At 43.6% G+C, this 16,476-nt stretch overlaps 1 protein-coding gene across 1 annotated transcript; it reads right to left on the bottom strand.

Annotated features, from left to right (window-relative positions):
- Window positions 1–3,183: 3,183 nt before the first annotated feature.
- NUDT5 (nudix hydrolase 5) lies at window positions 3,184–16,279 on the bottom strand (the record flags this gene model as incomplete). Its single annotated transcript, XM_080717111.1, has 8 exons — window positions 3,184–3,293; window positions 5,271–5,324; window positions 6,299–6,400; window positions 7,057–7,152; window positions 8,806–8,913; window positions 10,391–10,440; window positions 13,867–13,934; window positions 16,217–16,279. 8 exons carry the CDS (start codon window positions 16,277–16,279, stop codon window positions 3,184–3,186), a joined length of 651 nt encoding a protein of 216 aa, XP_080573237.1.
- Window positions 16,280–16,476: the final 197 nt, after the last annotated feature.

The following is a 16,476-nucleotide window of genomic DNA, read 5'->3' as shown; positions in this document are numbered from 1 at the left end:
CCCTCAGTTTGTTTTCAAGTGCTCACTGCCCATTTCTGAAATGGGTACCGAGCTAAGCCTGTGTGCAGCATTAGTACCAGCTGCCTTAAAACTAAAGTTTACATTATTCGTTTAAAAATGTACATCTAGTGTTGCCTGTACTGCTGGAAACAACGCATCTACCTTGCTGTGTTAAATCATGACAGTGAGATGGTGACATGGATTAGTTTTGCACACAACATTCAAAACACTTAATATTCCCCCCTTGTTTGAAAATAAATGTAGTTCAAATTGCCACTTTCCAGTATTTTTGAGCTTATCTAATGAGTTCTGGAACATTTATATCTGATCTCTATTTTAGATAATTACTTTTTGTACTTTTTTAACTCATAGTATCCATGTTCCTTACCCCCCGGCCCCCCTTCATTTGTCCCCTCCCAAAGCAGCCACTGAGCCTCAGGTGAGAGCTCAGCATCACCATGGTTTCTGTTGCTAGGACAGTGCTTCTCCGACTTCCTGCTTCCCCTTCCTCCTGGTGCAGCGTCGTCCGTGCTGACTGGATCGGCTGTGCCTTCAGTTCCAGCCACTGGAGAGAGGTTATGCCCGAGTCTTTTCTTTTTAATTCCCAAGCAGTGTCTGTAGTTCAGTGGGGGTGAACCATGAGTAATTCACACTAGGAATTTATGTCTGTTGTTGTACTTACAGCAGCAACACGAGTGTAAACAGTAAACAATAAACTTTTATTTAATAAAACGGTTTCAGTTGTGTTGGAAAAATAAAGGAATCTGATAAGAAATGTTCTCTAGGATTATTTGTGTAGGGTCACTGCATTTATACAAAGTCCATCCTCAGATGCCTATCAAAAGTCAAGTGTAAACCAGGCTTGGTGGCACATGCTTGTAATCCCGGTACTTGGGAGGCTGAGACAAGAGGATGGGAGGGTGGCTGCCAGCCTCAGCTACTTACGGAGGCCTTCTGCAACTTAGTGAAGCTGTTTCAAAATAAAGAATTAAAACGGGCTGGGGATGTAGCTCAGAGACTGAATTCCCTAGGTTCAGTTCCCGGCACCAAAAAAAAAAAAAAAAAAAAAAAAGTCAAGGGTATCATGTGACTAATATTTAGAAAGGGAAAGTAAAATAGTGATCTAAAATAATACCTAGTTTCCATTTGAAACCGCACAGTTCTTAGTCAATCATTCATTTTTTTTTTTTTTTTTTTTTTTTGGTGGCACTGAGGGTGTAACCCAGAGGCTTTCTACCTCCAGGCTATACTCCCAGACCTATTTTATATTTTATTAGAAACAGGGTCTCACTAAGTTGTTGAGAGCCTCACTAAATAGCTGAGGCTGGCTTGTGATCCTCCCGTCTCAGCCTCCCAAGCGCTGTTACAAGTGTGCGCCCCACGCCCGGCTTCACTTTTTAGAGTATGTGCTTTATTTTCAAAAGCAAAAGAATAAGTTTAATTTTTATTTTTTTTTTGCGGGTCTAGGGATGGAACCCAGAGACATTTGACCTCTGAGCTACACCCCCTGCCCAATTTTTTATTCTTTATTTTGAAACAGGGTCTGAGTTGCGAAGGGCCTAAGTAGCTGAGGCTGTCCATGAATCGTGAAGCCTCCAGTCTCAGCCTCCCAAACGCTGGGATTACAATAGTGTGCACCACCATGCCTGGCTTCAAGTTTGATTTTTAAAAGATATTTTTGAGCTGGCCATGGTAGTGCACACTTTTAATCCCAACACTTGGGAGGCTGAGACAGGATTGCAGGTTTGAAGCAAGCCTCAGCAGCTTAATGAGGCTCTCAGCAATTTAGTGAGATTGTTTTCAAATAAAATCTAAAAATAGGTCTGGGGTTGTAGCCTGGAAGTAGAAGGCCCAGTACCACCCGGATCCTCCTATCTCAGCCTTCCAAATGCTGACATAACAAGCATGCGCCACCACCCCTGGCTCTGTCATCTACTTTCTCAGTGTAGGAAGTATGTCTTATTTAGCTTAGAATCACAAAGCCAAACTACAGGGCAAGACGGATAAAAACAAAGGCTGGCAGGGTAGTAGTAGAGGCCAAATGGTATCTCTGTGGGGCCTTGGAACATTGCCAGCAATATGGGCCCAGTGTTAATTACAGCTGATATATTTTCCTTTTGGGTGGGGGGGAGTAGCAACATGGCATTTACAGGAAACCTTTTTTGTTTGTTTGGTACTGGGGATTGAACCCAGGGGCTTTCTACCTCTGAGTTATTCCCCCTGTGCCCTGCCCTATTTATTTATTTATGTTGAAACATGACTGGTCTTGAACATTTCCAAGTACTGGGAGTATAGGTGTGTGCGCCCATGCCTGGCTAAACCTTTTGAGGTGTTTTTTTTTTTTTTTTTTGCAGTACTGGCGATGGAACCCTGAGGCATTCTACCTCCAAGCTACACCCCCAGCAGCCCTATTTTTTTATTCTTTATTTTGTGAAATAGGGTCTCACTGAGTTGCAGAGGACCTCACTAAGTAGCTGAGGATGTCCTTAAACCATGATCCTCCTGTCTCAGCCTCCTAAATGCTGGGATTACAAGTGTGCGCCACCACGCCCTGGCTAGAATCACCTATTTTTCATTATCCAAGAGTTGGTTAGGCTTCAGTAGTTAGGTGGCTAAATATTAATACTTAATATTTAGTACTGACATTAATACTAAATATTAATACTTATAAAAATGTTATTTTCTATTTAATTTTAAATAGTGAACTACCCAGCTGAATTTGACTTAGCAAATAATTCAACTAGTAGAGGCTAAGGAAGTCCCTTGCTTTTTAAAAAACTAAAAATACTAGTATAGAAAATAGCTATCTGCATACCTAGCAATGGAATTTTTCTTTTAGATGCTGAAAATGGCAAGAGTTGACCGAATTTTTGAGTTGTTTGCTTTCCCATGAAAATACTCTATCTTCTGTAGTAGGTTTAAAAACTAGTTGAGGTACAAACAAAAAATCGGAGTAGCATTTCTGCATATATATCCATTGTCATTATTTGCTAGAGTTTAACAAATTTAGGTTACAGCCTGCCTGTGATCATGATTCCATACCACCGCATGCATTCTGTGCTGCTTTTATTTTATGAAAACGCTAATTTCAAATCTACATTAAACTAAGGTGAATGCAAAGTCTTTGTGAAGAAGGCCTGATGGTTTCGTTTATAAAAAACAAGGCCAGGATCCTCTTTGGCCTTAAAATTTCAGGAAGGGCACTTCGAATGGCTTAGTGTTGGCATGCTTCAGCGCCAGGGCGTACGAGTATACTCGGGCATCCACTGTGAGGTGCTCTTCAGCCACCAGAGCTGCGGGAAGCAAAGAACACAACTTAGCGCAGTCAGGCAGTGGCTGAGACAGCTCAGGCGTTACTGAGGGGCCGTGAGATGCCAGTCCCTGAGCCAGATGCTGGCGATACATTTTCTGCTTTCAAAGTTCTAACTAGAGGAAGAATAAAGGACAGAAAAGCAAGATCACGTTCCCAGCACAAGACAAGAACACTACAGAGGATGATTCCCCAAGTTCAGACAGCAAAGCAAGTTTACAGATCCAGCTGTTATACTTCACAGCTCAGGTAGGGCCTAGGTTTTCTGAGACTCTTAAGGTGAGGATTATACAGAATCTTATTTAGGGATTCAGGTGTATTTTCCACTGCTAGAGTGTCACATTTCCCCTTTGTAGGCTCCACCATGTGTATGTTAGGCCTGGAACAACACAACCAAGAATGTGGTCTCAGAATGCTTTACAGTGGGTGTTAAGGAGAACTGCTAATGGATTCTGATGGGGGTTGTCAGACTGACTCTTTTTTCCTAGCTACTTGTTTGGGAACAAGCCTAGACAAATTATTTTACATTTTTTGGTACTGGGGATTCAACCAAGGGCATTCTACCTTTGAGCTACACCACCAGCCCTATTTATTTATTTATTTATTTTGTGGCCCTGGAGATGGAATCCAGGGGCGTTCTAAATCCAAGCTACACCCAGCCCTATTTTTCATTCTTTATTTTTAAACAAGGTCTCACTAAGTTGCAGAAGTTCTAAGCTAAGGCTGTCCATGAACTCCAATCCTCCTGTCTCAGCCTCTCAAGTACTGGGATTGCAAGCATGTGCCACCATGCCTGGCTCCTATTTTATTTCTTATTTGGAAACAGGGTCTTGCTAAGTTAAAAGCCTCACTAATGTTGCTGAGACTGGCTTTGAACCTGTGATCCTCCTGTGTCAGCCTCCCACACCAGTACTGGGATTACAAGCAGAAAAATTAGGTTCAATTTGAAATACAACCAAATACTCAAATTGTGAAAGGCTCTGCTGCTTTGAGTGAGCGGAGCTCTCTCCAGGCGGCACAGTGGCTACTGAAAAGGCTCATGCCGTATCGTATCAACACTAATAGTGTCTGCCAAGGGCAGTTAGTTGTATCAAATGACATCTTGGTACATAACAAAAGTTTTATAAAATCCACGTGAGACCATCTCACCACAGTGTAATCACATGACCACTGATTTACTAAGGTCAAACAGATCGTTTGGTTCATTATGATTTATCAGTTTATCACATTTAGTGTTCAGTAGATACTTAAACACTCGCAGGAATATCCTTAGGTTTTCCTGTGTGCACGCGTGTCACCGTGAACGACACATTATGTGAGACTACAATGCACCAATACAGTATGTAAAAATAAAGATCGTGTAGAAAAAGATTCTCCTTTAACTTATACCCTGCACCAAGAACTATCCAAATACTAGCACTGTTGAGGAAAAGCTAAGATATTGCTACTAATCCTTTTTCATTTTATGGATTAAAGGTTAAAATTATAAGCCGGGCGTGGTGGTGCACGCTTGTAATCCCAGCATTTGGGAGGATCGCGGTTCGTGGACAGCCTCAGCTACTTAGGCCCTCCGCAACTTAGGCCCCTTTTCAAAAATAGGGCTAGGGGTGTAGCTTTGAGGTAGAATGCCCCTGGGTTCCATCCCCAGACCTGCAAAAAAAAAAAAAAGTATAGTTTTGGCTAATCCACAGAATATAATCATGACCATTCTGAAGAAAAAAATTAAAAAGCCCCACTAAAAGTTTTCACTTAGCATAGGATGCTTTGCTTATATTTTCAAGTTCTATGCCAGCACGGAGGGAAATCAGTAAAGGACAACTGCAGTTTCACAACAGTTTCTAGGTATCTGACATTAATGAGATAAAGAAGATAAGGAAATGGAATTACATGCCATCCCCACTTGCTGTTAATGGGGACAAGGACAACAAGCGAAGGTGGGAATAAACTCAAGAATGCTTACCATCGAGTCTACTCAGCAGGTCATTCTTTGGTACAGAAATCACTTCCACAAATTCTAAACAAACAAGTGTGAGTGAAAACAGGGTAAAGAAGCAGCAGAGCCCCAGACCAACCCCAGGGCTAAAGAAGCAGAGCCCCAGACCAACCCCAGGGCCTGTGGCCGTTACCACTGCGCTAAGCCGTGCACGTGGGCAGCCGCCGGGGCGCAAGACGTACCTCCATCCCCTGAAAACAAAGAAAAGAGGGATGCTTTAGCAAGGCCCAGAGCAGTGATATCCTGGAAGACTTTAATGCAAGACTTACTGACTCGAACAGACACCATAGTATTGTATGTTGTATATACTGACTTATAGTATTCTTAAACAAATTCCAACAGTACAAAATTATCCTCCAAATCAAATGTTCAACAGCAAAATTTAAAGCATAGTCTAGGTAGGGGAGGAAGAGGCTGAGGTTTATTAATGGAAAAGCAACATTCCAATATGTGGGTACATGTGAGTATAACATTGTTAACCTGGACACTCAGTACTGGGAGGAGGGCAAAGGGGAAGCGGGGGCAGGGGGAGGGTGCCACGTACTGTGTGAATATACACCACTGTCAACATGATCCACATTTTTTTGTATGAAGGCAATGTGCCACTTCGCCTTCATACAAAAAAAGTGGAAATTTGATATTTATAAAAAATCATAAAGCCGGGCGTGGCGGCACACGCTTGTAATCCCCGTACTTGGGAGACAGAGACAGAGGGATCACTGGCTTAAGAGACCCTGTTTCCAAATAAAAATATAAAAAATAAATAGGTGTCTGGGAGTGTAGCCCAGAGGTAGAAGGGTCTCCAGGAACCCCAGTATCACACACACACACACACACACACAAAAAAAAAAAAAAAAAAAGACAAGAACATCTATAAGAGGCTATGTCGCTTTCAACATGAGACTGATTCTTTCCTAACAAATCAAAACTCAGACAAGCAGCGAGGTTAAAAGATACTACAACCCCATCCCCCTGAAGGCGGCCGACACACTTACCTGGCTTCGGCTTCGGCCTTACATTTTCTGCATCGTCACCATTGATGGTTACTGTCACGACGTGTGTGGTACAGTTAGACAAACCTGGATCCATGCACACGGCTATGGAGAGAAGCCACAATTCACCTTGAGAAACCAGCCAGATGCTCCAGTCTCGTGGGTCATTTGTCTCTCTCAGAATTCACAGTTAACGTAAAAACGATGCAGGGAAACTACAGTTATCATGTTCAGACTATGCTATAGGACTGCAGAGCATACATGTACTATGATTTTTTCAACATATATATATATATATATCTTGCATTTTTCCAGAGTTCCCGAATCAGGTTTGGTAAGTCTGAGAGGTTAGCTGGAATTGACAAGTTCCAAGAAAAAGCTTAAGAAGTGTGGGAAACCCTGAAGCAACAGCTTCACAATTTTGCTCCGAAAGAGGAAAGGTTTTTCACTTTTAGACAGGGACCGATCCTTTTTGTTTGTTCGGTACTAGGGATGTTCCACCTCTGAGCTACACCTGCAGCCCTTTTTATTTTTTATTTTCAAACAGGATCTTGCCAAGCTGCTGAGGCTGACCTGGAACCTGCGATCTTCCTGTCTCAGCATCCCATGTACTGGACCACCACATTTAGGTAATAATGATCAATCTTGATCTGTTCTCTTCCATGGCTCAAATAAGAGCCATCTGAACTCTATGAGGAACTGACCGCTTCGTTAACCGTCAGCAGACGGTCCCGAGTGCGCACTGGGAAGGCGGGACAGACCTGGAGAACATTCGGCGACGTCGCCTTTGTAGCCGGTCTCCTCCTCCAGCTCCCGGAGAGCAGCGGCTTCAGGGCTCTCGTTGTCGTCTATGAGGCCTGCAAGTCCAAACACTGTGAGATGCCCTGAGCCTCTCCTGACACGGCTGCTGCTCTGTCGTGTTAGGTGAGTCAGAGGATGGGGTAAAATGGTCTTACAGGAACACTGACCAAAAAAGGGCAAACTAATAAAACCCTGTGCAGATGCAGTACGTTCTGAGAGGCACCATCCACTCCTCTTACTGAGGTAGAGACTGTTTTCAAACCCACAGTGTTTATGTACAGTACGGGCAGCGTTTGTGAGGAAAAATGACATGGTGTGGCCAAAAAAACCTAGGTTTTGGAACCAGCTAGTGACAACTGCGCAGGAAACTTGCAAATTTTTTTCTGTTCCCTTGTATGTACGACAGTCACAGTTTTACTTATCTTACCTTTCTGGACAGAAAAATACTGAGGTCTTGTAGTGAAATGACAGGAAAGAGCAAACGGATTAGGGTTGTTGTGTGTGGTACTGGGGATTGAACCCAGGGGCACTCTGCTGCTGAGCTATAGTAACCCAGCCCCATTTTCACTCTTTTTTTTTTTTCCCCAGTACTGGGATAGAACCCAGGGGCATTCTACCTCTGAGCAACACTTCCAGCCCTAATTTTGTTTTTATTCTTTATTTTATCTATTATTATTATTATTATTATTATTATTATTATTATTGGTGGTACTGGGGTCCCTGGAAACCCTTCTACCTCTGGGCTACACTCCCAGACACCTATTTTTTATATTTTTATTTGGAAACAGGGTCTCTTAAGTCAGCGAGGCTGGCTTTGAACCTGCGTGATCCTCCTGTCTCAGCCTCCCAAGTGCAGGGATTACAAGTGTGCGCCACCACGCCTGGCTATTCTTTATTTTTGAAACAGGGTCTCACTGAGTTGCAACTGAGATTCTTTGTCCTGAATGGAATAAAACAATGTCAATGAAAAGTGAAATATAGGCTAGCCAGTTACTTTAATGTTACTAATATCTTTAGTAAAATGGCAAGTAAATGAGGAAAAAGGCAGTGTTAGCTATGTGTTACTGTGAGCTTGGCCGTGTAGACTGAACCCGGGGCCTGTGCTGAGCATGTGCTCCACCAGGAAGCCACACCCCCACTCCCGCGAGCTGGGCTTTACAAGCACAGCACTCTAGCCATGGATGTCCAGTGAAGGAGAAGCTCTTCAGATAGGGATAATCTAGCAGAACTCTATAATGGTGCATTCAGTTCTGGATAGCTCTGTGTAGTTGAAAATAAAATTCTAGCTGAAACTTAGAGACCGTTTCCTTTGCCTGTTTATATATGGCAGAGCGGGCTAACATTTCCATTCATAGCTTTTGGAGTTAAAAACCTGCCCTACTTGTTACTGTGAATTTACCAGGGGCATATCGCTAGTGACAGGAAATTTAATAAGTTGACAAACTAAGGATCAGCGATTACTCAGGCTGGAAAGAACGTGGCAGAGGTGTACGTGTGTGGGGGGGGGGTGGAAAGGCAGGCTGCAGCAGAGCCTTGCACTGTCTTCTTGGGCTCAGCGCATCCCTGGCGTGTGGCGAGTGGCATGGAGAAGCCCCACTACAGAAATTGTTCTGTTTAATCCACCATGGACAGATAAAAAGGTGGTAAGATGTGTAAGCACTGCAGTTCTCAGATGGCCCCAGAGAGGCACGCGATGCTTAATTACTCACCTGCAGGAAACTCTAGGCAGTAGCCACCCATTGGTGGTCGGAACTGTTTGACCAGAACAATACACTCGTAATGAAGAGTCCTTTGCAGCACCGGGATGATCGATACACCTGTCACCAAGAAACAAAACCAAGGAAACCCCAAAGAAAGGTCAGCCGGACCAGCAGTTAGTTTGGAGAAATTCAACTGAACCCCCAGAGTTTACCAAACTCTGTATCCAAAATCAAGTGTGATTTGCAATAGTGATAAGAAGTAAACATAACCTATAGTACTAGTAGTTAACTTTGCAAGATATTCTTGTTTAAAACTGTAATTGATGAAAAAATTATAACACTTCTATAATTGAATTTTTTTAATAAAAAGGTCATTTTGGTTATCACAAGTTTTCTTTCTCTTTCTCTTCCTATTTCTTTTTTAGTAGGGTCTTGCCATGTTGCCTCGGCTGGCATCAAATTCATGATCCTCCTGCCTCAGGCTCCCAAGTTCTGGGGTTATGGGATTGTGCCACCATACCTGACCCAGCCACAATTCCTTAAAAAATAAAACCCAGAAGTTTTTACACGGAACCTTCCCTCAGCGCGCAGCAGTAGGGCTGCTGGTTAATTCAGTGATCTGCATTCCTGCTTTCCTTTGAGCAACAAACCAAGAAAGTGCCACCATTTCTAGAACACGTTAACGAAACTGACTTGATTGTGTTAGGCCCAAGATCTTTCTCCCAACTTACTTTGGCTTTAATCAAAACAAAACAAAAAGAGGCAGCCCCTGGGTGGTGGAAAACGAAGAGCATCCGGGAGAACTGGGGCTCTCCTGAGTGCTTCTGCGTCAGGCAAGAACAGCAGCTGCAGCCTGGCTGCTCCGTTCAGTAAAAACAGAAACCAGAGCAGAAGAAAAACAGGGAAGGCCTACTGCTCAGCTTCCCGATGCAAGAGGCGACTTGCAGGAGTGGTTCCCGGGTCTGCCAGTCAGCCACTCTCACAGGGAGGGCCAAGTGGACTGCAGCAACAGGCCTGCCCCAATCCCACTCCCCCATCAGTTTATTTATTTATTTATTTTTACTTTTTTTTTGGTGGTACTGGGGTTCCTGGAAACCCTTCTACCTCCGGGCTACACTCCCAGACCTATTTTTACATTTTTATTTGGAAACAGGGTCTCCTAAGCCAGTGCGCGTGGCTGGCTTCGAACCTGCGCGATCCTCCTGTCTCCGCCTCCCAAGCGCGGGGATTACAAGCGTGCGCCACCACGCCCGGCTCCCCCATCAGTTTATAAAGCAAGTCAGCGTGAAGGTGTGGCTGACCAGTTCACCAAGCTGAAGCTCCCACACGGATCCTTTGAACCAAGTATGAAGGATTCTAGAAGCCTTGAGATACGCAGACACAGGGTAGAGCTGCAAATTAAACTGTCTTTAGTGATAAATATTAGTACATCTTTTCTGAGAAAACAGGAGCCAGAAGTTATTTATATAAAAAAAGTTTGATTTAGTACTATAGCATGGCAAAAACAAATCTATAGATTTAAAGATTGAGCTCTGCTCTGAGGTCTCCGGCTGGACTCAATACCCCTACAATAAAGTGCATAGAAGAGCCATACCATCGGCAGACTGTCCCTTCCTGGTTGTGCGTTTCACTGTTTCCCAGGTTCTGTTCGGGCAGAGGAAAAAAAAAATAAAGAGTCAGTAGGGCTAAAGGGGAGAATGACCTCAGGTTTTCAGTGTACAACCAGAACTTGATAAATGCAGTGCATGCAAATGTGCTAAGGATACTGTCCAGAAGACCAGAAAAATAAAGATCTGTGTTTTTTTAAAAAAGCCAACGACACTTACAGTTTCTGAAATTACCAAAGAAAACGGCTGCCACGTCCTGTTGATGCCCTGGTGCCCATCTGAGCACATGTGATGCCGCTTCCCAAGCCCGGCAGTCTGCATCACCCAGCTGTGGGGAAGCAGCACAGCTGGCAAGTGCAGGCCACGGAGCAGGGATGCAAAGCCCAAGGAAACCCCAGCGCGATCACCAAGAACGGAAGAGCCCAGCACCATGTGAACAATTGAGGTTATCTACACTGGATTTATTTATTTATTTATTTATTTATTTATTTATTTATTTATTTATTTATTTATTGGAGGGTCTGGGAATGGAACCCAGAGGCATTTGACCTCCAAGCTACACCCCCTGCCCAATTTTTTATTCTTTATTTTGAAACGGGGTCTCATTAAGTTGCGGAGGGCCTCACTAAGTAGCTGAGGCTGTCCTTGAACCGCGATCCTCCGGTCTCAGCCTCCCGAATATTGGGATTACAAGCGTGCCCACCGCGCCCGGCTTACACTGGAGTTTAAATGCACGGCCTATAATGCATCTTCTCATGTAGTAATCGAGGAATTAGTCATTTTACTTTGCACACATCAAGTGTTGGAGGACCCTAGAGAAAACAGTAATGTGAATAACAGCAAATTCCTGCTTCTTTCTATGGCTTTACTCATTGTTAGTGATTGGTGTCAAGTTTTGGTAACAGTTATACTATTCTACATCTTCTTACAGTAACACTGGGCAGAGTTACATTAAGCGTGTAGTTACAGGAAAAAAACATGCTTTTTACAGGAAGGGCAAAACAGGAAATTTCCCCCTTTATTCTCTCATCCTTTATATAGGAGAAAAGCAGTGGTAAAAAATGGGAGCAGAGAAGCAAATAATTTCAAAAAGAAGTAGCTGGGTGTGGTGGCTGAGACCAGATGATAGCGGTTCACGGACAGCCTCATCTACTTAGTGAGACCCTTCGCAACTCAGTGAGACCCTGTTTCAAAATTAAAAAGATGGCTGGGTGTGGTGGTGCAGGCTTGTAATCCCCGCGCTTGGGAGGCGAAGACAGGAGAATCACGCAGGTTTGAAGCCAGCCACGCTGGCTTAAGAGACTCTGTTTCCAAATAAAAATATAAAATAGGTCTGGGAGTGTATCCCGGAGGTAGAAGGGTTTCCAGGAAGCCCAGTACCACCAAAAAAAAAAAAAAAAAAAAAGACTAAAAAATTGGGCTGGGGGGTGTGTGTAGCTCAGTGATATAATGCTACTGGGTTCGATCCCCGGTAACCCCCTCCAAAGAGAGAGAGAGAGAGAGAGAGAGAGAGAGAGAGAGAGAGAGAGAAAGAGAGAGAGAGAGAGAAAGAGAGAGAGAGAGAGAGAGAAAGAGAGAGAGAGAGAGAAAGAGAGAGAGAGAGAGAGAGAGAGAGAGAGAGAGAGAGAGAACAAGGAGATCCCTGGATGATCTGGGGATTTGCTAAGAGAGGAGTCAATATTAGCATTCCAGTAGTAAGAGTTATAAGACGGCCAGACGTGGTGGCACACACCTACAATCCCAGTACTTAGGAGGCTGAGAAAGGTGGACGGCAGATTTGAAGCCAGCCTCAGCAGCTTAGCAAGACCATGTTTCAAAATAAAAAAATAAAAAAGGGCTAGAGGTATAGTTCAGAGGCATAATGCCCCTGGGTTCAACCCCCAGTATCAAAAACAAATAAGTAAGAAAATAAAACTAAGAGTCATAACATGTGCTACTCTGAGGAACCCTCTTGCTCATGTCTTTTAATCTGGTGGTCCCAACTCTTGACCTTGCAACATTTCTGTAAATTTTTTTTTAGATACTTAATCTGGCTTAAAAAATGATAATGCCGGGCGTGGTGGCGCTCACTTGTAATCCCAGCACTTGGGAGGCCAAGACAGGAAGTTCATGCAGGTTCGAAGCCAACCTCAGCTACTTTAGTGAGGCTCTCAGCAATTTAGTGAGACCCTGTTTCCATATAAAATATAAAACAGGTCTGGGAGGGTACCTCAGAGGTAGAATCCCCTGGGTTCCATCCCCAGTACCACAAAAGATAAAAACATTTAAAAACCCCAAACATTCCCTACAAACTGTCCGTCTTTCAGCACTGCACCCACATTCTAAAGAGCAAATGTGTCCAAATGAACTTGTGAAATCAAGAGTCCTATGACAACTCACAGCAGCCCAACATTCCTGTTAGTGCCAAGAAGCCAACCAACAAGCAGCTTCGGATGAGTAAGAACACAGACTGCAAGAGACAAACACCTGTGGCACAGCTCTCTGTTGGGTCTTAAGGTTAGTCCTAAAGACTGAAGGAGGCAGTGCCGGGTGACGCACTGAAGGTCCCATCCCCAGCACACTAGGAATAAGGGGAGAGAGAGAGTAGCATCATTACGGTGGTCCAGGTGAGGAGCGTGAGCCGTACCGCACCACACAGTGAGAGAAATAAGGTATAAATGCGTCTATAAGAAACGCTGGAACAAGAATGCCCCACGAGAGCGCCAGCAGACGCCTTGAGGATCATTTTCACTGGGGTGAGAAAACCTTAGTCTCTACTTGCCAACAAGCTAAACCCACGGCTACACCCTCCTGGAGACTGTCTCCTGTTTTAAAACTCCTGAGGGAGTACACTATCATGAAAGTTTTTCATGTTTCCACTTAAATTACTCATTCCTCAGTCTTTTTTGTTGCAGGAGATCCTGGTTTGCTCTCTTGCTTTCTCCCCTCTGGTCCACCAACTCACGAGTTAGGATGGCAACAAAGACAGCTACCTTGAATGTCAGTATCGGGACTTACTACCAGTATGCTTTTACACTTCTAAAATTAATTCCATATTCTTTTTTCTGTGACCGAGACAGTGGAACACAGGGTTCTCTCGTTGCTACATTAGCCTTTATATAAATGGTTTTATACCAGGTAACACAGAACACATGGTTTTAATTTAGAGATTTGAAAATTGATTTTATTAAACGGAAGCAGTATGTACTGTTAGCTATTCTACCACCTTGAGAACTTAGGTTTGGCCCCAAAGTTTAAGGTCTATACAAGTGTACTGGGGGAAATGGTTACAGCAACATATTTATGACCCAGTTTTATTCCGAGATGATCAATAATCCAAACCTAGCAGTGGAAAAACAGTTGCGTTAGGTTCTTTACTTAAAAGAGTTTATAATGAAGAAACATCAGAATTCATTCCAAACACTCAACTTGAGACCCAGAGAGCCCAAATACTGATCATTTTATAAAGGAAGAAAAAGTTTACCTCGTTTTACCAGTAGGATCCATGTAAGTTGTTTTTTCAAGCTTGACCCATTTTCCTTCTGAAATTAACTAAAAGGTGATCATACAGTCATTTGGGAAATTTTCAAGCCAAATACTATTATTATTATTATTATTATTAATCACTTTTTGTCTAAAACGGTATTTTTTTTGCCGGGAGTGGTGGCACACACTTGTAATTCCAGCGCTTGGGAGGCTGAGACAGGAGGATCATAGTTCGAGGCCAGCCTCAGCTACTTAGGCTCTCAGCAACTTAGACCCTGTTTCCAAATAAAATATAAAATAGGTTGGGAGTATAGCCCAGAGATAGAAAAGCCTCTGGGTTCCACCCCCAGTATCTCTCTCTCTCTCTCTCTCTCTCTCTCTCTCTCACACACACACACACACACACACACACACACACACACAAATAAATAAATAATAAAAGGGTATTTTTTTCCTTTTAGATTTTCTTTATGTGCCCCTTGCCCAGTAATCATACTTCCCTCCCAAAAATTTGTGGGCAAGTTTTGAGTAAGTATTCAAAATTGTTTTCTAGAGGATAGCTGTGGGTTTTGTCGGAGTTGCTGAGGTGGGATTGCGAGGTGAAAATTAACAATAGTCTAGAACTGGTAGTGGAGGGTCAAGTTGCAGCTCAGTGGTAGAGCGCACACTTGACGTGAGGGAGGACCCTGGGTTCAAGCCTCAGAACCAATTAGGAAAGTGATGCTGGACAGGGGAAGTGGGGAAGGGTGCCCAGGGGTGAGGTGTCTTCTGCGATACTCCTCAAGTTCTGTCCTCCATCTGGCGCTAGCCACACAGCTGTGCTAAATGTATAAAAATTCATCCATGGTACTTTCCTGCCGATGATTACACAGGAAAGCTCACCGTGGGGCAATCGGGCCAATGATGGGATTCCCAATCCCGACACATGGACTCTTCACCCAGTCTAAGACAGGCACCCCAGGACTGTTCCGTCTAGACACTGAGGAGTTTCCTAAAGTAAGAGGCCTGACCTACCTATGGCATTATACTGAACTCAGGGGAACGTTCACTGCACACTTCAAAGTAGCCTTTTTCTTTTCTTTCTTTTTTTTGGGAGGTACTGAGGGTAGAACTCAGGGGCTTTTCTATCTCCAGACTACACTCCCAGACCTATTTTATACTTTATTTGGAAACAGGGTCTCACTCAGTTGCTGAGAGCCTCACTAAGTAGCTGAGGCTGGCTTTGAACTTGTGCGATCCTCCCATCTCAGCCTCCGAAGCATGGGGATTACAAGTGTGCGCCACCATGCCCGGCTGTACCTTTTTCTTAATATTCTATCTTCCACTTCTTGCCAGCACCAACATAAAAATTATCAGCAGATCTGTTCACAGACAACATGGAAAAAAAATTTTTTTTTCAGTACTAGAAGTTGAACCCAGGAACATTCTACCTCCAGCTACATCCCCAGCTCTACTGTATTCTTTATTTTGAAACAAGGTCGCACTAAGTTGCAGAGGGTCTCACTAAGTAGCTGAGGCCAACATGGAAAGATTTTAAATCAAAAGGATATCAGAAAGGTGTCAAGATCAGAGTTCTAAGATGAAGTATTTAAAATTTGTCAATTGCAAAAAAGACCCGTTAAAAACTAAATTGAGCCAGGCGTGGTGGCGCACGCTTGTAATCCCCGCGCTTGGGAGGCAGAGAAAGGAGGATCACGCAGGCTCGAAACCAGCCTTGTTGGCTTAAGAGACCGTTTCCAAATAGAAATATAAAAATAGGTGTGGGAGTATAGCCTGGAGGTAGAAGGGTTTCCAGGAACCCCAGTACCACCAAAAAAAAAAAAAAAAAAAAAAAAGAGGGATATACTATTATTGTCACACAGGAAGGTAGTTGGACAAATGTTTAAATTAAGTCGGTCCCTCCCCTCCCCCACGTGATCTCGCAACAACACAGGAAGAGGAACCCCGGAAGCCAGAAGCGGAGATATCGCGAGACTCCAGGTACCTGGAGACTCCAAACATCGTGAGACAGACTCCAGATGTCGGGAGAGAATCGCATGCCTATAAAACATCAGTGCCTCCGATCCGCCACGTGACTCAGCTGGCCGATCAGGACTGTGCACAACTCTCCAGACGCGTGGCCATCAGTCGCTTCCCCCACAGCCGGCTGACGCCATGTGCCGGTCCGAATAAAGCAGCGGTCTCTGATAACCTGGGTGGTGTTTTTACCTCCCTCTGAAATTCCCTAACTCTACTTTCAACCTTTCATAAATGAAATGCAATAATCTGAAATAAGAACCAGCCAACATATTTCTTTTAAATTCAGACTTGTGTGCATAGGGGAAAGGAAAGTGAGCGACAAGTTTTACCTCTTCTGAAATAATAGACGGTTTCATATTCTGAGAAGAATCTGTTGGTTCCTGGTTCTCCATTTTCAACTTACTTAGTCTTTACAGTCCTCAATGAGACGTTCACGCTGTAAGATAATGAGATTGGCTTCAACTATAGTTTTTCTGAATTAAGCAACTATTCATGGGTCACTAGTTGAAGTACTTAAATAGCAAAAAAAAAAAAAAAAAAAAAAAATGTACCTACCATCAAACCTCTTCTCCACGTGAGTATCTGGGGA

This window comes from Muscardinus avellanarius (assembly GCF_963383645.1).
Source record: "Muscardinus avellanarius genome assembly, chromosome: 20".
Classification (NCBI taxonomy): domain Eukaryota; kingdom Metazoa; phylum Chordata; class Mammalia; order Rodentia; family Gliridae; genus Muscardinus; species Muscardinus avellanarius.
This window is presented reverse-complemented; position numbering and strand designations above follow the sequence as displayed.